The sequence below is a fragment of the Malania oleifera genome, chromosome 8 (assembly GCF_029873635.1).
Source record: "Malania oleifera isolate guangnan ecotype guangnan chromosome 8, ASM2987363v1, whole genome shotgun sequence".
NCBI lineage: Eukaryota > Viridiplantae > Streptophyta > Magnoliopsida > Santalales > Ximeniaceae > Malania > Malania oleifera.
Genome location: NC_080424.1, coordinates 86,294,590 through 86,314,614, shown reverse-complemented (window position 1 = coordinate 86,314,614; position 20,025 = coordinate 86,294,590). Strand labels below are relative to the sequence as shown.

The following is a 20,025-nucleotide window of genomic DNA, read 5'->3' as shown; positions in this document are numbered from 1 at the left end:
TTAGTCGCCCCCAGCTGTTATAGCATACGGTAGTTAGCCGCCCCTAGCTGTTACGGCGTATGGTAGTTAGCCGCCCCTAGCCGTTTTTCACAAAACCTAGAATCACTTTGGAACTCACGTCCCTATACATTTCAGCGTATGGTAATAAGCCGCCACATAACTGTTTTTCACAAATATCTGGAACAACATACAAACATACACACACACCACACTTATTTGGTTTATGGCAAATCATATCGTTTACAATTTCAAGTATATAGTTTATGCAAATATGGATTATGGTCACCTCAATAATACAGTTTAAGTAACATAAACGGTTTTCCAATCAAATAAGAGATGATACCTTAAATCCCCAATTTTTCCCAAAAACTATAACCCGAAAATCCCGTATTTTCACCCGATAGATTTCCCCAAATAAGTAATCAAAACATACATACGATCGTAGCCTACAGGCCTACCTATCCTAATTTCGAAAATGAACTAATATAAACAAAATCCCCTTACCTCAACCTGAAACCAAACCACGAACTCTACGGCCCTCAAAACTACAAACCGAGACTCCAAAATCTACAAATCACAATACTAAACATGCTTACGATCCATACTACTATACATATACCGAATCAGAAATGAAAACCGAGCCTTACCTTGATTTTGGCCCGAAACCCAAAAAAGCTCGAACCGAGATTCCGATCCACAGAAGTTGTAGAGAATCCCTCCACGATCCTCGTGGTAACCTTAGATTTCCGATTCTATCAACGACCGGCAAGGAAATCTAGAGAGAGAGAGTAGAGAGAGTTTAGAGAGAGAGAGAGAGAGAGAGAGAGAGAGAGAGAGAGAGAGAGAGAGAGAGAGAGACTTAGTAAAGAAGAAACCAAATATCCCCTTTTTAAGCCTTTGACCCGCCCGGTTTTCGTCAACGAAAAGTACCTTCGTTGACGAAAAATCAAGAATTTCGTCACGGATGTTGGCAGCCTCGTCGATGAAGTCTAATATTTAGAATTTTCCATACCTCTCGGCTTCTCTTCGTCGACAAACCTCTGAATTTCGTCGACGAAAAGTCTACTGCCTTCGTCAACGAAATCTGGCTTCGTCGATGAAATCTGCAGAAATCCCTTTATATTTTTCGGGTTCTTACAAATAATTTTGTTATTAATGTATATTTATAAGGTAGTACTATCATATAAAATTATGATAAAAATAATTTATTAATTAAATTTAAAATTTTAATTTATTTAGTATTAATTTAAATTAATAAATAGTTCTTGTTCAATTTGGAATTGAATTATAATAATTAATATGTATTTTTAAATATATTTTAAATAAAATATTAATATTTACATAATTAAAATTCTAAATGGTAATTATATTAATTTTATAATTAAAATTTAAATATTTTCTATTATCTAAATATTATAATATTATTTCTTAGTTAACTATAATCTTGTTATTAATATATATTTATAACAAATGATTATCACATTAATTTATGTTAAAAATAGCATTAATAACAGAATTAAATTTTTATTTAATTTAATTTTAATTTTAGTTTATAAAATAACATATGATTTTCTTCTAATGTTTTTTTAATTATAAAATAACCATTTAATTTTTCTATATTTAAAAATCAACCCTGCTTAAACAGTACCACGTATAAGTGACCAACAAGTTATCTTAGATTACTTAAATAGTTTTAAAAAAAGTAGTTCTAGAAAAGCACTTATTGAAATAAGTGTTTGTTGTAGTATAAGTCAAATGCCACTTTTTTAGAGCATTCATTTTAAGTGATAAGTGTTATAAGCAATTTTTTTTTTTTTAAATGCTCCCAAATGGTGGCTTAAAGTAGAAAATTGAGAGGATGCAAAAAGCAAGAAAATCATAATGAGAAAGCAAGGGTGAATAGGACATAGAATTTAGAACCCAATCGTATTAAGGACCCATAGAGCAGAGTGATTAGAGCCCGAGCTAAAATCCCTTAAATTGTAACTTAGAGGTCAAAATGGGTGCTATGTGGTTGTCTATAAGAGGTTCACAAAATTGGAATAAACTAGAGTGACTAGAGCCTAGAATCTTTAACTTGGTTTTGATCTAAGAGAGCGAGAGAGAATCAAAGACTTTAGTGCACCATTTAACAAGAAAATGACGACAATTGGTCGTGAATTGTCAAAGGTGATGGTTGGAACAAAGGTCAAGGTGTTGTCAAGCTAAATAGGTGTAGGGTCTCATTCTTCCAACAATACCCCTTTTTTTTTTGGCTAAGTTGCTAAGTCCAACAATCTTATTGGTCCCTAAAGCCGTGGAGGCTTCTTCCCTACTATGGCCTAGCCCTTTTAAAATAAAAAAAATGTATGCCCTTGAAAACATGGTAATAAGATTGAGAATATTGTTAACCATGGTTAATTAACCCAAACATACATCGACGCATGCACCGTTGATTTATACATATGCAATAACTCTGTGTGTGTGTGTGTGTGTATGATATTATACCCTATGAATATTAATTGTAGACTACTTTTTTTTTTTGTGGCCTCCTTACAACTCAACTAAACATATGTTTGTGTATATGTGTTGAATGTCTATCTATTGGATGGGTTCACTTGTTAAAATTAATAGGACTCATTTGTTGACACAAGCAAAACTCACCTGTTAATATAAGAATTTTCTACTTATGGTCATAAGTAGAACTCATCTATTTATAAAGCAAAGTTGTGTGTTGATATGATTAGGGCTCATTTGTCTTACAAGTAAAACTCATCTGTCGATATAAGTAGAGCTCATCTATCTTATGATATCTTATGAGTAAAGCTTATCTATTGATATGACTATAGATAATATATCTCGTGAGTAGACCTTATATATCGTATGAGCAAACTCATCTGTCGACATGAGTAGAACTCATCTATCTTACAAGTAGAGACCATTTGTTAATATAAACGAGGATTATTTGCCTTCTGAGCAAAACTCATATGTTGAAAGGAGAAATTCTCATATGTCAAAATAAGCAAAACTCATATATTTAATGAGCAAAACTCATCTGTCTTCTAAGCAGGACTTATATATATCTCATGAGTAGAGCTTATCTATCTTATAAGTAGAGCTCATATGTTAATATGAGTAAGGTTCATTTATCTTATGAATTCATATATTCATCGAGCAAAGTTCTTCTATTTTTTGAATAGGCTCGTCTTGTTTTATGAGAAAGACTCAATTATTGATATAAGTAGAGCTCATATATTTCATCGGCAGGGTTTATTTATCTTATGAGTAGAGCTCATTTGTTTATATGACTTACGAGAAAAACTCATTTATTTTTTGAGTAGAGATTATCTATTGATATGAGCAAGGATAATATGTTTTACAATTAGAGCTCGTCTATTTTACTAATAGAGCTCATCTATCCTTGGTCATTCTAGCAATCGTAAAGGCCTATTGAATTAGTCTTGTAAGCTTTTTAGATATACATCTCTACATTGAGATACTACTAAAAAGAGGATGCCACATTAAGTTATGTAGTTACACTTATTAATTACCTTTTATATTCTCTATATCATATCGTGTTACTGTGGTTATCTAATGTGCACATATAAATACTAAATCTATATCTAAAATACTAAAAATAAATCATCGAATGTTGAGATTCTTAATTACTTGACCTTCTTGGAGCATGAGAAACTCACGGTTTAGAATTTGTCAAGTTGCTCCCCAACCTTTTCCACTTAAGTTGTTTTTACCTTATTCAGTTCCTTATCTCTCTTCTACTCCTTCTGATTGTCATCATCTTATATAGGTTGATATATTTTTATGTGCAAGCCATACCCATTCATATAAGTTAGGGGTTTCTTACCCGTTTTCATTAATCGTGCCACAACTATCTTGTGGTCTAAATTTCTTACCTCTAAAGTAGCATTGGTAAACCAACATATAAACTCCTCCAATGATTCCTTTTCACCTTAGATTAAACTCATGAGGTGAGTTGAGATCCGTCTATCTTCTAAATATTGATAAAGTGTTTAATGAACTGCTACTCCATATCGACCGAAACTCTAATTGACTTTGGTTTTAATATAAGATACCAATATCGGGGAATCCTCTTTAATGTTGTTGTAAAGGCTTGACACATGATAGCATCTGACGCCCCTCTACAATTGCATTAGCATTTTGAAGGTATCCAAATGTTCCACTGGATCCAAGGTAACATCATATTTGTTGAAGCTTGGCATCATTAAATTTTTAAGGCGAAGGCATTTCCATTACCTTTTTGGTAAAAGGAGGAATTGAAAGCTTAATGCATTGTTCACTTGGTAAAGATGGATCACAAATTTCCTTCATCATCTTCTTGAGTTGATCAATCTTCTTAAACTTATCTTCGAATGCTAAGGAACAACATTCATCAACATCTACATTGTCAACATCTTCAAGATCAGGTGGTTTCTTTGCTTGTCTCGAGATTTTCGAATTTTGCTATTATGATGCCAGCATTTGAATTTCTTTCCCTTTGGTGGTGTGCTCAAAGGAGGTGTTGCTTGATTTAGCATAGAAGAATATTTCTTCTACTACAAAATCTCCCCAAGCATTTCTTCCAATCTATTCCAAAAATCCACAAAAAATTGCTCCATTGGAACCATTCTTTCTAATGATGAACAAGTAGGGTGTAATGACTATGGTAACAAAGGAGAATGGTTCTCATTCAGGTGATAAGAGCTGGTACTATGCAAGGTTGCTATGATCCTATGCATAAGACTCCTTCAGTACCCTTAGACGGTTTTGGCGTAAAAAATCAAACCAAATACCAGTGTCCACGATATCACCTGCAATCAAAGAAAAAAAAATAAAGACTTGGGAAACCATTGGTGGTCTCTAAGGCCCTTTTCGACACTCAAGTAAGCATTAAGCAAGAATGGAGAAATGAGTAATAGTGCAAAAAGTTGTTTGTCGTGAGATGCCTTACCTCCACCATGGAGTCCCCTTTTGAAGAAGTAAGAACATTTTTTGATATTCGGTAACAAATGCCTTCAATGTAAAAAAAAGTTATAGGAGTTACATTCCTTTATTCTCTCTTTTATTCATTGACTATAAATCTCTTATTATCTCTGTACTTGTTAATCTCCTTAAGTTACACCATAGATAGATATTCTATGCACCATCATCACCCAAAATAATTTCATCATTTTAAACTTATATACAAAAAAAAAAAATTCTTTTAGTACTTTTAGATCTATAATTATAAAATAAAATGATAATTAAATAAATTTTAGTTTTATTATAATATTTTTATTTATATTATGCTGCATTTTTATGGTTCTAATAATATTTTAATCTCCTTAAGTTGCTTGAGGCATCCCACAGGGCTGGGCTTGTTAATTTTTTCTGCGTTGCAAATTTAAAGGCCCAAGGGAACCTGGCCCAAAAGCTTTCTTCTAAATTGGGATTTCCAAAACCCTCTTTAGGAAATACGACTTTAGTTGAAATTTCTAAAAGCTTTCTTAAAATCGTCAACTGTTCCTGGAAATTGACCATCGTGTTTCATTATCCGTAAGCATCGTTTCTGCAGGCGTCCCGCGACTGCCGTACCTGCGTTCTGAGAGAGAGAGATGGTGAGAAGTGAAGCGGAAGAAGAGCAGAAGTGATGCTGATTTGAGGAGAAGCTCGGCCATGTCTTACGCCTCCATGCCACCGCCAAGTGTGTGCCTTTTCAGAAATTCTCTTTGTGCCCGTTTACCTCTCTCTTCGTTGCTCCACCGCCACCGGACGCCGTCTCGTTGGCCACGTTTCTGTGCCGTAAAAATTGGAACACGAGGCGGCAGAATTGGAAGCCAAGACGCCTACGGGTCTGACTTGCTTAGGAAGCCGATATTCTCGCCGCCGGTGAAGGATTTCACCCCAATTTCTGTCGACGAGGAGGAGGAGGAGAAGGAGGAGGAGGAGGAAGAGAAGGAGAAGATAGAAAGGAGGTTAAGATACGAGCAGAGGGAAGAAGAGGAGGAATTCATCGATTGGGAAAACCGAATTTTGGAAGATACGGTCCCTCTGGTTGGCTTTGTCAGGATGATTCTTCATTCTGGGAAGTAAGTTTGTGTTTTCTGGTACTGATCTCTTTTTCCCTCTTTTCATCAATTTAGGCGCTCAACTAGGTCACGGCTTCACGCTATTCTTGAAAACCACAGTGACCTAGATTTGGCCTTTCTGTATGCTTAATTATAATTAAGCTGCAGAGTGATTATACTGAGCGTGCTTTTGTTATCTGATATCAATATTATATACAAAATACGTACAACTTGGAACTGTTTTTTGGTAGCTTTGAAATTAGGAAATTTGGGGTTCTAGACTTCTAGTTCTTCATGATGCAATGCTGTGAATTATCTTTTACCTATACTCACATTGACTTCAACAATAAATGCTTCTCACCCTGTATTGCAGAAAAAAATCATATAATATTTTGTTTTATCCTTTTCCAAAATTTTATGCATTGGGCAAACTTTGCTCAGCTTCTTGTTTACACAGTATAATTTTTAAAACGCTTTGTTAAATGAGAATCTGATAAATTACTGGCTGTAATCATCCCCAAGGCAAAATGAACATGGTATCTGTTGATTTGTGTTGGGCCACAAGGACCAACCTAACACTTTGTGATGCATCTCTGAGTGGTGCATGTCATCCTTTATATCAATGCCTGCAGGGTTAGCTGGTTTCTGCTTTTGAATTAAAAAGAATCATTCAGGGACAAGTCTTTGGCTAACCAATGCCCCTATTTCATGGTTAACCTTTTTGATGTGGCTTTATAGATGTTATATCCTAATCCATGTGGCAACATCAACTGCTTTGCAGTGATCAAATTGTAGAAGAAAGTGCTCTACTGGATTGTGAATATATTAGATTGAAAGCTCATCACTCAGTACTCATCAGTTATCACTAAAAAACAGCAGCTAATTCTGGATTATGAGCGTAGATGTGTGAGTTTGTTATGTTTTGCAAACATCACTTACAAATGGGAATATGGGATTCTTGTCACAGATATGAAAGCGGTGACAGATTAATCCCGAAGCACGAGAGAACAATTCTTGAGAGATTGCTTCCCTATCATCCAGAGTCTGAAAAGAAGATTGGATGTGGAATTGATTATATCACAGTAATCTCTCTCTCTCTCTCTCTCTCTCTCTCTCTCTCTCTCTCTCCGGGGAGTGTAGTTGGATTTAATTTTTATATCAAGAATGACACCTTCTAATTTTCCTTTGGAACTTTGTTTCAGCAGTTTTTAATCATTCCGACTTCTGTTTTTAGTCTTCTTTTTTAGTGTAAAGTCCTAAGAACTACATACATAATATTTTTTATTTGCAATTATCTAAATTTTACATCCCTCCAATGTTTACATGCCGTTGGGCCGCATTTCAAATTACGCAATGGCTTAATAATGGAGTGGGCAAACAAATCTTCTGGCAAAACCATGCCGACTTAGCTCCTGGTGCCAAAAACCATTCAATTGGGACTTGGAAACAATTCTTGATAGCTAGGCCTTTATCGTAACACATGGTCTTCTACTATCTGTTTCAGTATTTGATCATAATGACGCTGTTCCTGTTATGATCTATTTAGCCCTCTGATTATATCTCCTAAAACTTATTTGGATTTCCACAAAGTGTTGTAACTTAGTTTAAAACTGTTTCTAAATGGGGAATGAGGGGAAGGACTATGGTTATGGATTGTCAGGCTGTTGATTCTATTGCAACTGGACAATTTCTTAATGCAGTGCATGACATTACTGCTTCTGCTATGTCATGTACTAGTTTTTTTGCTGCTAGACTAGATTTAATGTGAATAATATCAATTTCCCTTCCAATGAAAAAAGTTTCCTAATTGTGTAGCCTTTAACACCAAGAGCACTGAGTGACTTGTGAGAGTTCCCATGTAGAACTCGTTGCCTATCAAGCACTCTTTATTAGTTGGCCCAAGTTAAATCCATAATCCAACCTAAAGCTATATAAATAGCTAAAGCCATGGAAAAAGGGAGAGGAAAGACAGGAAACTATTACAAAACATGGATATAACATGATGTATGCTTTTGGACTTAACCAAGGAGGGGATTAGGGAAAAGATGAAAAGCTGTTGAGCCTGAAGTTCCATCAGATTGAATTATCTAGTGTCAGTTGTGAGATCATCACTTCGCCCAGAATATTAAATTGTTTGGTGATGGGCCAATAATGCATATCAGGCCATTCAACACTCATCCTCATGCATGACGTCCTTCCACACATGAAGAGGAAAATAGATGAACTTGAACAGGTGCACGAAATGAAACAGAACAAAATGCTCTATAATAGGTTTAACAAGAGAAATACATTAACGAGACTTGAATCTGGGATCTCCTGGATCCAATGCTCTAATACCGTGTCAGATTACACCTTCACCTAAAATCCTTAGCAGTTTGTTGGTGGGTCAACAATGTATATCAAGCCTGGAGGTGTCAACATCATTCTACATGTAGAAAGCGTCATATGAAGGATGATGGTGGGTCTTTTCGTTGAGGTTTAAATCAGAATGAATTTTTCTCGAAATATAGGGATGTAGATTGATATATTGATTGAAAGTTTCTTGGAACCTTATCCCGCTGCAATGCCATCATAATATGGAATATTTTGTCATTTTAGTTGTTGTAATTAGATGCTAAGACTTTGATGGGAGCTGGAGATTTATGTTGTATCTGCATATATGCGGTTATTGCATTGTTAGTAATATGTTCATAGCTATCCTAGCTGCTTGCTTTCCTATGCACACGAGCTTTCCTTTTCTAGTATGTACTTATTGATCACTATAAAAGTATAAATAGTTCTTGTTAGTTGCTTACTGTGAATCCTGCCCATAATTTATTTTAAAATTCTTCTTTATATATATATATTTTTTAAAAATTGTTCAAAAATTTAAATTTCTGGCAAATAAGAATTTTGGCCTAAAATAGTTGGGATCCCTTCTTAAGCAATCTAAGGTTCCTGTTTAAGCAATCTAAGATTAACTCAAGCTACCATCCTAAATTGGATAAAGTCAAGTGGTCGGATCTTAAATAGGTGATCATTTATAATTTACCTAACTCAAAATATAGAACCCACCTAACCTATTGCACACAAAAGCTTCCACTTCTTGGTTGACCAAGTGGTAGGAATCCCTTGTATCAATATATATGATTAACACACACCAAAGTGGTATGAATCATAATGAACCATACCCCTCAACCATGCAACTGAATAATTGCAACCTCTGTAAAAATGAAAAAATAAAAAATAAAAAAGCATGACTTTGATTCCAATACTTAAAAGGACATGCCAATGGAATGGAAGTCTAGAGTATGGGTATTAAGTTAAATGTTGAAAGGGTCAATGAATCCAGGGAAGGCCTGTTGAGCACCTCTTGCGCTTTCAATCTTCTTTCTGGGAAATTGGTTTTTCTAAATCTCTAAGGAACAAATGAAATGAACAAACAATTTACATCAAAGACTAAATCATGTAATTATACACAGAATAACAAATCTAAACATCAAATGAAATGAACAAACAATCCAATCACATATCCACCACATTTACAAACATGAAATAGCGTCACCAGGCCACAAGGCTCCCCATTTTGCCAGGGTAGGGGAAGAGTTGTCACAGTATATGCAGTCTTACCCCTGCTTTTTATGCAGACATGCTATTTCCTTGGACTCAAATCCATGACAAAGGAGCAACATCCACAAACACAGAACAGACAATAATCAGAGTATGAATTTTACATCATTATTGGACCATAACTTGATGCCTATGTGTGTGTCTTAAGTTGAGAAAGCCACAGGTATAATAGTTAGTAAAATAAACAAGAAAAATAAATGAACTTTAGGACCTCAGTCTAACGCTTATGTGTAAAGGCCAAGTTCAGCAAACTGTGGGATATCAATTTACAACAGCTGCAAATAACAAAACTGAGACGCTAGTTTTTTGGCCATGGCCCATGGATTTGCACTTAGGATTAAACCCCCAAGCTGCCTACATATCTTACCTTGAATGGAAAATCAAATTCCTAGTAATTCAAAGTTCTTTAGGAAGAGGAGGGCCAAAATACCAAGCGCGCACACAATAAAAAGCAAGCTTTCATCATACAATCATCTGCTTATTTGGCGCAATTCATAAGCTTAAATCATCAATCATATTAAGACAAAGAACAACATGCCAGGACTACAGTCAACCAAGGATTAAATCTTAAGCATACTTCTACTCTTTAACTGCATAAATAAAAAAATTCCGAACACCCAAAATAGCGTTCTATAAGAGAAACAGATCCAACCAGTTGAGCGCTATAATCTTTGTAGTCTTTTGTAACAGGATCTTGGAGAGTTCAACTGTCAATGATTTTGCATTACTCATGTCTGTACGACTGTACTGTCTTGCTATCTTGAATCCCAAAAGGAGCACCCAAGGTCTTAAGTGCTTGGGTTGGTGGGGTAAGGTGGCCATTTATTGATCCAGAATTGCCCAAAATTCATCCACAGCAGAAAGCAGGGGCATCTTAAACATAAGGCCTATCTGGTGGACAACAGGGAGTGGAAGTCATGAAATGAGGAAACTGGGGCATGGGCCACCTGTGTGATGCACGGCAGGTTCAAGCAGTGCACATTACCGGCGCAGGAGCCTGCGTCACCAGCAAACACCACTCATCCCTTTTTTTCCAGGTTCTGCTTTTGATTCAGGTTGCTTCCGAAAATCTATGCAGGTCTACCTGATATTTAGGTTATAATTTCTTCTTATATTCTTTTTTTTCCCTTAATACCATGACAAGGTCAATTTAATTACAATTATGGGCTTTCTAATGTTCTTTTGTTTTTTTTTTTTAAATGCTTAAGTCCTGCAATTTGACCATGGGATTTTAATTCCATTTTAAAAATTTGGGCTCAAAGCAGACATTGAAAACATGCTTGGCAGGGCTAAAATTGGGGGTTGGAGCATGTTTTGAGAGGCATGCTGAAGTGTGTTTTAGAAGCCCCCTCCAAATTCATTTCTTAACATTTAGAAACTTCTGAAAACAAGTCCATTTTAAAAATTTGGGCTCAAAGCACACAATGAAAACAAGCTCGGCAGGGGGTGAGCTAAAATGGGGTTTGAAGCATGTTTTGAGAGGCATGTTGAAGTGTGTTTTAGAGGCCCCCTCCAAATTCATTTCTTAACATTTAGAAACTGCTGGAAACATGTGTTACAGTTACAGATATGAAAAACCATTCTTGGGACCTCACATAATGGATTAAGCTTTTAGGTGAATCAGTTCTTTGTCATGGTATTAAATTCTCTAGGAATATGTCTAGAGTTCGATATTCAAGCCTCCATTCCTCTAATTGATATTAAAATTTCAGCATAATGTGATGGTGGCCTTGTGCTTTATCTTTGTGCTTTATCTACTCTTAAAGCCCAATGGGCTTTTGGGTCCAAGGGTGAGTGTTAGAGATATTAAAAAGCATTTCTCTACATTCAGAAACTGCTGGAAACATGTGTTAGAGATATTAAAAATCATTCTTTGGACGTCACCTAATGGCTTCAGCTTTAAGGTGAATCAGCTTTGAGCCCACTAGGCTTTTGGGTCCAATGGTGGCTGTCAGAGATATTAGCAAGCATTCTTGGGGCCTTATCTAATGATAAAAATTTTTCATTGAATTGGTGGTCCTTTGGCAACATGAAGTCTTTTTCACTGGAGTGATTTTTCTTTTGATGTGTTCAACACTTCAACCAAAGCTACCAATGCCTGCGTCAAAATGCTACCTAGAGGATTGTGTGCGTGTTTATTGTGGGACTTGATGGCACAGGCTGTGTCATCTTTTACCACCTAAAACATACAGCAGTTCTTTGGCTAGAAGACCCCGGCTGTGGGGTGGGGATGACATGGCCTTAAAAAATTATTGTGGGTTCAAAAGCCTACTAAATTTAGCAAGACAGACTCCTCTTATTTGATTCTTGATAATTTTCATTTGAGTCAGATATCCAAATGATGCACTGTATCCTGTCTACAGATTGGGTATCATCCTGATTTTGAAGCATCACGATGTTTGTTCATTGTTCGGAAGGATGGGAAGCTGATTGACTTTTCATATTGGAAATGCATAAAGGGATTGATTAGAAAGAACTACCCATTGTATGCAGATGGCTTCATTCTAAGGCATTTCCGATGGCGTAGACACAGTGGATGAAGGTAATAAAATCTGCTTGCCTGCCACCTTGTGCCTTTGTACCCAATGGAAATCCCCCCTCCTCATTGAGTGATGATCAAAACATGTGGTTTATTTGTGCTTGAGTTACAACATTGTATAATTTAAAGGCAGAGATTTGAAATTATTTAATTGTCAGGTCATATTGACATTATGGAAAATTTTTTCTGTAAAAAGATGTTCAGTAGTTTCTTAGCTGGAATCTGGTTCCTCACTAGTCTGAAGGCATCAGCAATTTTTAGTAGTGAATAATGATTAGCAGCATCAGTTGAACTTTTGGAAGAGTAATTTTCCTTTTTCTGTTGACGTAAGAATTACTTCAACAGAAATTGCTCTCACATGCGCAAACAGGTATTATTTTGTTCTCAGGTACACACTTTGGTGTACAACTAGCTATAACATGAATTCTGGGTTGGCTCTTTCCTAGCCAAGGCCACATTATTGATTATTGTCTCCTGGAGAGCGAGAGGAGGTAACATTTCCATTTCTTCGTCTTCTCTTTCGTTGTCCCTGGCACACGTGCAGAGTCATAGATTAGTGTTGGTTATAATGCCTTGCATCAAGCTGAACTTGCCAGTCAAGTTACCAGTCATGTTAGGACTTAAGCCCGTCTAGTAAAAAATAATATTTGATTTTGGATGAAAAACTAACCTTTGAGCATCACATTTGGAGTCTCTGAATGTCAGGGCTGGAAGATTACGAGTAATCCTGGAGAGGGCATTTTCTATAGTTTTTTATGTCGGCAGTCAAGTGAATCACTAAACCAAGTGAATGAAGTGTCTTGAGAACAGTAGCTAGACCAGACCAGTTCCACCTACAGTTACATTCCAAAATGAATAATAAGTAGCAATACTGGATATGACAGCCATCTTGAATTTGTTTTGCTACTGTTCTGATCTAGCTACTGTTCTGAAGACACTTCATTCACTTGGTTTAGTAAGACTAACGTGATTCACTTGACTGCCGACATCAAAACTGGATATGACAGCCATCTTGAATTTGTTTTGCTTATTATATTTTATATTTCATTCTGTACAATGCAAGACATGATTAAAATATGTTGAAATTGCATTCGTAATGTAATTGTGCAATTTTTTAATGAAGCTTGGATTGGAATTATTATTATTATTCACCAGCTGTGTGTTTTAGTGAAGTTTTCATTAGTATTACTATTATTGACCAGCTCCTTGCCACAAGCCATTGCGTAAGTATTCTATTTTTGCTCTGCCCTTTTTACCTTAGTTTGGATGCAACTTTTTTTCTTTGTTTTTATTCATCTGTTAGGAGCTGTCCATCTTTTGTCTTCCAACCTTAACCCTGCAAAGATTGAACCCAACACTCTTAAAATTAAAATCTTAAATTCTAATCATTGAAATGCCCTTTAAGAGAAAAAATATTACAGATTGCGTGGTTCTAGGAAAAGAACTAAGAGTTTTTGTCTTTTTTTATTTTTTTAGTAAAATATTAAATTACGGTTTGGTGGGAACTTTTTTTCCCAGTTTAATGCGTCCTAAATCTCACTGGATAGTCCAGCGAGTTTTAAACGATTAGGGCTGCCTGTTGTTGATGCGTGACAATAAAAACTCACTAGATGGTTTAGTGAGATTTGCATTGCCTGCTTCAAAATGTAATTTTTAAAAAAAAAGTTCATTTTTTATGTTGAAGAAATAAAATTAATATCCATTGTCATTGTCCCTCTTACTACACAAAATTGGAAAAAATATCAAAATGTTTTGGAAAATAAAAAACAAAAAACAAAGAACTTCATTAAGAATGTGCACATTCCTTGACCTTAATATGTTAAAACAAAAAATGTAATAATAATTACTTACCAACATTATTAAAAAGTATCGTACTTAAATAATTTTTGTATTTCAACTAGGACTTTAAATAACTACAATAAATGTCATTTTGTATTTCACAACTTTCATACACATTCACAGTACATTGAATTATTACAAAAATTTCGACAGAGTCTCCTTTTAAAATCGAGTATATCGATCCATGCACCTGTTTAAAGAAAACATTTTTCATCGGTAATCGATACTATTATATTAACAACTTTCATACACATTCATAGTATCGAATAACTGTAAAAATTTTGGCATAATTTTCTTTTAAAATCGAGTATATCTATCCATGCACTTGTTCAAAGAAAACATTTTTCATTAGGAATGCTAGTATGTTTACAACTTTTATTCATAACTTTCATACACATTCATAGTACATCGAATAATTGTAAAAATTTCGGCACATCACTTACAAAATATTTCCTTGTGTTGCCTCCCTCGCCTTGACAAGTCAAGTAATCCAACACTTGATTAAATTCTCTAAATTGGTATTTTATAGAAAACTGAAGACCTTGTAGCTTCTTTTCTAACAATTCCCAAAAGTCCCATAAATACTAGGAGGAGTAAATTTCAGGTTTGAGCCATAAGTGAGGGTTATCAATTAAATTAGGTTTTCTTAAAAAAAAAAAAAAAAAAATGCCTCCTACATTATTTTTTGATAATCTGTAAAAAAAAAATCAGATTAAATGAAAGAAGACTAACTTTACCTAAATAGGAAAAAGTAAAACTAATTTTATAATGCTTATAAATTAAACTGGATCACTAAGGGTTCTACTTGTGAATGAAAGTTATGAACATATTGGTATTTTTGATGAAAAATGTTTTTTTTTTTAACAGGTGCATAGACAGATATACTTGATTTTGAAAGGAGACTATGCCGAAATTTTTACAATTATTCGATGTACTATGAATGTGTATAAAAGTTGTGAACATACTGGTATTCCCGATGAAAAATGTTTTCTTTGAATAGGTAGGAGGCAACATTATATGCTAATTGTAACTAACAAAGTCTTAAGTAAAACTATTTATTATACGTATAAAACCAAAAGAACACTCTTTAATCTTCAAAACTTCAATTCTATTTTTTAATAGTTTTTAATTTAAAAGAAAATAAAATTATAGAAAATGACATGATTTTTCCCCAATTTAAATAATTAGTTTTATTTTAACAGCACACACACTTAACTAAAATTTTTGTTAATTCATGAACACTTCAACATTCTGATTTTCACAATTTATTAATTTAACCTTAATTTTTTTCAATAACAAATTTAAAACACCTACATAGGTCAAAGTATAACTAACAGAATAAAATTAAATATAAATTTATTTAAAATTTTATCAAAATGTGTACAAAATTATATTTAAAATCTAACATCCAAACTTATAACTAACAACAAATTACCCAAGAACAATTACATATAAAATATATAACAAATTCAATTAAGTAAAATACAAAAAACATAATCAACCATAATCTCAAATTTGAGGGTTTTCGGATTAAGCTTCTAATCACAAAATTTAATGTATGAAATACTAATTTAAAAAATCAAACTCACAAATCTTTGAATTAAATTAACAAATCCTTGAATCAAACTAGCAAATCTGAATGAAATAATATAAGAGTTTCTGAGTAAGCAAAACATATACCTCATCTTCCTTTTTTATACCTTCATTCCCAATGTTCGATGAGGCTACAAGCTACGTTCGGCTCCTCCCTCCAACGGTCACCTGTTGCGAGCGTCCAATTGTCCAGCTTGTTGATGCTGTGCTCTGCCGCTCTACAAGTTTGTGAGGAAAATGGAGGAGGAAGGAGACTTCAAAAATCTGAGCAAAACTCGCAAACCATCCAGCGAGTTTTGGCTGTCACGCATCAACCATCGGGCAACCCTCGTTGTTTAAAATTCGTTGGATGGTCCAGCAGCGAGATTTGTAATGCATCAAAATAAGAAAAAAGTTTTCACGAAACCATTATTTAATATTTTATTAAAAAAATTTTAAATGGAAAAAACTCAAAGAACTAAACCAAATTCTTGTCATTGCCAAATGTGCTTCATTTGTTTTATATTCTACCAAATGGCTTGACTTTATTGGTAAAAAAAAAAAAAACATGTACTACAATTCAGAGTTCAAATTTAATTCACCATCCTATACATAGTTTACATGAATTTTGGGTCTTGGATATACATTTATACGTGTTTAGAAAAAATTAAATATAATTTTATACTAAAATATATCTAAATTCATACAAATTTAATTTTAAAATTCAAAATTCATACTCTCAAACATAAGATAAAATATCAAACTTTTGGATTGGAAAGGATTTAGAAATATAATTAACATTTATATTGCAATATATGTTATTCTCATTCTCGGGAATCACTCGGAATTTCCAAGACGACCTTAATTTTTATAATAGAAAAGGCTGCCATAATTTGTAGCCATAATTTTTATGATTATTTAAATCCAAAGGAATCATTTTTTTTTTTTTTAAAAGAAAATTATATCAGTCATATGGCAGAACATATAGATTTATTTTTTTAATTATTTGTGAAGAAAGGTTACAAGACAGATAAATTAAAAAGCAAAGGTGGGGGAGGATCTTGGTTGATTTTTTTAAAAATTTTAGGCATGAAAAATACATTTTAAGAAAAATGATGAAAAAAAAATGTATATAAGCTGAAAAATAATTGTTGGAAAAAGGAAAATAGAATGGATAGGAGTGATGACAGCAAACAGGCGTATTTTCATGCACTCCATGGCTGACTTTTTTAGTGGTGCTCAGAGAAAATAAAACTAAGCCCAGAGAGAGAGAGAGAGAGAGAGAGATAAGGCTGTCATTTAAAAAAAAAATAAAAATTGGGAGAAATTAAAGCTGGGAGGGCAGGGCCAGTGGCAACGGAAACTCATCCCTTATTTCCTGCTTGAGAAAATAACAGCTTATTTTTAATTTTGGGCAAAAGTTTCATTAAAAATATTTATAAAAAAAAAATTTCTAAGATTTCAAAAATAGCATAAGCTTCTGCCGAGATTTGTCAAAAAGATACAAACATTTACTTAAAAAACTTGTCTTTTTAAAAGATATAAGAAGATATTTGTATTTTTTTTTTACAAACTTTAAAAAGGATTCTTGAAAATTTTGAAACCTTAAGGCACAGTTTGGAGTTCGAAAAATATTAGAGAAAGGAAAGGAAAATATCAATGAATTCATATTTTTATATTATAAAAAAAATAAAAAAGAAAAAGAAATATACCAAATTTATGAACAAAATTTTAACTTTCTTCCTTCTTTTTTTTTCTTTTTACCAAGTAAAAACTTTGATCCTAAAAAAAATTAACGTTTTTTTATCAAAATTAATATATTTTTTCCTTTAATATTTTGTCACATCCCCTTTTGATATGTTTTGGATGAGTTACGTGAGCATGTGACTAATGACAATTATGACAATGAGATAGGAAGCTTAATCTGGCTTTTTCTTTTTCAGTGGGATATATGTCAAAGGCACTCTCCCCTTTTTCAGTTTCACCCTTTTTTTTCACTTGCATAATATAGTAGTGTACATTGTTTTTTTTTTTTTCACCTTGGAAACATGATGTTCAGATTTTAGAATTAAAATTATATAGATTCGGATAAAATATATTACAAAATTATACTAAATTTATACAAATTCAAATTCAAGTCTCAAATTTCATAATATCATACACTTATGTTGTGTTTGAGAATAGGATTTAAATTTAAATTTTAGATAGATTTAGTCGAATACAAATTTAAATCAAAGTTAGAAGTTACAGTGAACGCGAGCATATGAGCATACCTCTCATCCCGTGCATTCCTTTCTACTCTCCCGAGATTAAAACATTGTGCCTACAATACAATAATTTCAAGCTCCGATATACATTAGGATGTGCGGGTTAAGGAACATAATAAATAGTAGCTTCATTATAAAAATTAATTTAAGATGTCGGCACTAGTTTATTACCCTGCGTGTGGAAGCACATGCTCCAAACACAATCTCAAAATTTAGCCAAAGAAAAAATAGTAAAATGGTCAAATTTTATTATAAGTTTGAGGGCAAAAATTATCTTCAAAAAACATTATGCAAATAATTCTTTACATTTTTTCTTGCATATTCGCTGCATTTTAAATTTGAATTTGGGTTAATATGGACAAATTGTAATACAATTTTATACTGCATCTTATCTAAATCTAATATAACTTTCGATCCCAACTCTCTCTAAACATAAGGTATAAGAATTCTAAATTTTCAACATGTCCTTGGACTCTAAAAAGAAACGTCCGAACAATTCGAGTTTGAGATTTTTATAATAAAATTCTAAATTATAATCTTGGGAAGTGTGAAAGGCATCTAAGATAAGAAAGAGTCAAAAAACCAAAATTTGAATTTACCAATGTGCTGCACTAACTAGCTTTGTCTTTTTGGAATTCAATTTCAAGGACCCAATTCCACATTTAAATACTCCAAGCATGCCCTACACATGCACACTAGAGTCTAGAGAAAAGAGAGCCACAAAAAGTCTTTCATGCCAATTTTTAGCCATGAGATAGAACATGGGAAGCCATTTTAAAAGAACTTAAAGCTCTCACCCCAACCCCCTATCTAGAGTTCTACATCATAGGGCCATGATTTCATAATATTTGAATTTCAATCTTAATGAATTAGGAATTCTTGTGTCATGTGTTTCAATTGGACATGCGCATTTTCATTTATCTTTTTCTTTATTTTTTATTTTATTTTTAAAAAAATTCTTCTTAAACTAAAGGGTAGTCTAAGGAAAAATAGTTTTATATCAAACCCTTTTGTCCTTGGACCTTCCTCACTAGGGGAGGTTGCATTTGTCTCCTAATCCTTTTCTCTCGACTCTTTTTTTTCTTTTTCTTTTTAAAGGTAATATCTTTTCTTTTCTCAAAAAGACTAAAGGAAGTGCGAGAAAAGACTTTTTAGGCTAGTTGGTAGAGAAGCACAATGTGACAAATGAAAAAAAAAATGAAGAAAAAATTTGTGGGGGGGGGGGGGGGGTTAATATTTGTTGTTATTGTTATTTATTTATTTATTTTTATGAATGAGTCTATTTTTATAGCTTCCTAGGGTCCACTTCCCCTCTAGAATTGTTGTTACTTATTCATTCATATATTTTATTTTGGAAACACTAATTTCTCCAATATTTGGCAAAAAGATAGACACTTTTTCTGATATTTCAAAAATGTCATAGATCTCTCATAAGATTTACCAAAAACTATATACCTCCTTAAAAAACCCTGACTTTTTTTTATTTGTAAATATAAGAGAGAGGTTTGTGTCTTATTGACAAACTCCAGGAGGGATCATTGTCTTTTTGTCAATGTATAATTCTAGTCAAACTTCACTTGCAACAATTCTTAAAATTATTTTTTTTATAACCCCTTGAGTTTATTATTTTTGTTAGGTTTAAAAGGTTTTCAAGAATTTATGAGAAGTTGAAAATCTTTGATATGTGAAACTTGATCCATTATGAAACATCAACATGTAAAATCTTAAAAAAGTGAATGCTAATGATTTGTTATATTGTGTTCAAACTTCTTCATTAAATTCGTATACACTTTTAATACTGCAAATGAATCTAGTTGAACCAAACTTTACATTGTTCAAACTTTGATAATTAAATTTTTGACTCAATTTGATCTTAATCTCGATGTATGCTCAACTTAAACTTGAATACTTTTATTTAGGTTTGTTTACTAAAATTTCAAGGGAGTCGAACCAGTTTACAATTATCAAACTTATTTATTAAATTTTTAATAAAATTATGAAAGTTGAGTCAAACTTAAATTAAACTTGAATATACTTGATGCTCCAAACTCGTTACTAGTTTTTGAATAATTAATTTAATTTAAATTAGTCATAGACATATATTATGTGTGTGCTTCTAGACCTGGCAAAATGGATAAAAATCCGTTAATCCGAA

The 20,025-nt window shown here is 33.3% G+C and overlaps 1 protein-coding gene across 2 annotated transcripts; it reads left to right on the top strand.

The window, feature by feature from the left end:
* The first annotated feature begins 5,361 nt into the window (after positions 1-5,361).
* Positions 5,362-12,387, top strand: LOC131161329 (protein DCL homolog, chloroplastic). 2 transcript variants are annotated; one of them, XM_058117019.1, is made up of 3 exons: positions 5,362-6,065; positions 7,012-7,126; positions 12,017-12,387. In XM_058117019.1, exons 1-3 carry the CDS (start codon positions 5,653-5,655, stop codon positions 12,191-12,193), a joined length of 705 nt encoding a protein of 234 aa, XP_057973002.1. In that variant the 5' UTR covers positions 5,362-5,652; the 3' UTR covers positions 12,194-12,387. The 2 variants fall into 2 exon arrangements, with proteins under 2 accessions (XP_057973002.1, XP_057973004.1); XM_058117021.1 differs by lacking the exon at positions 12,017-12,387 and adding an exon at positions 10,344-10,825 and having other exon boundaries at positions 5,502-6,065.
* Positions 12,388-20,025: the final 7,638 nt, after the last annotated feature.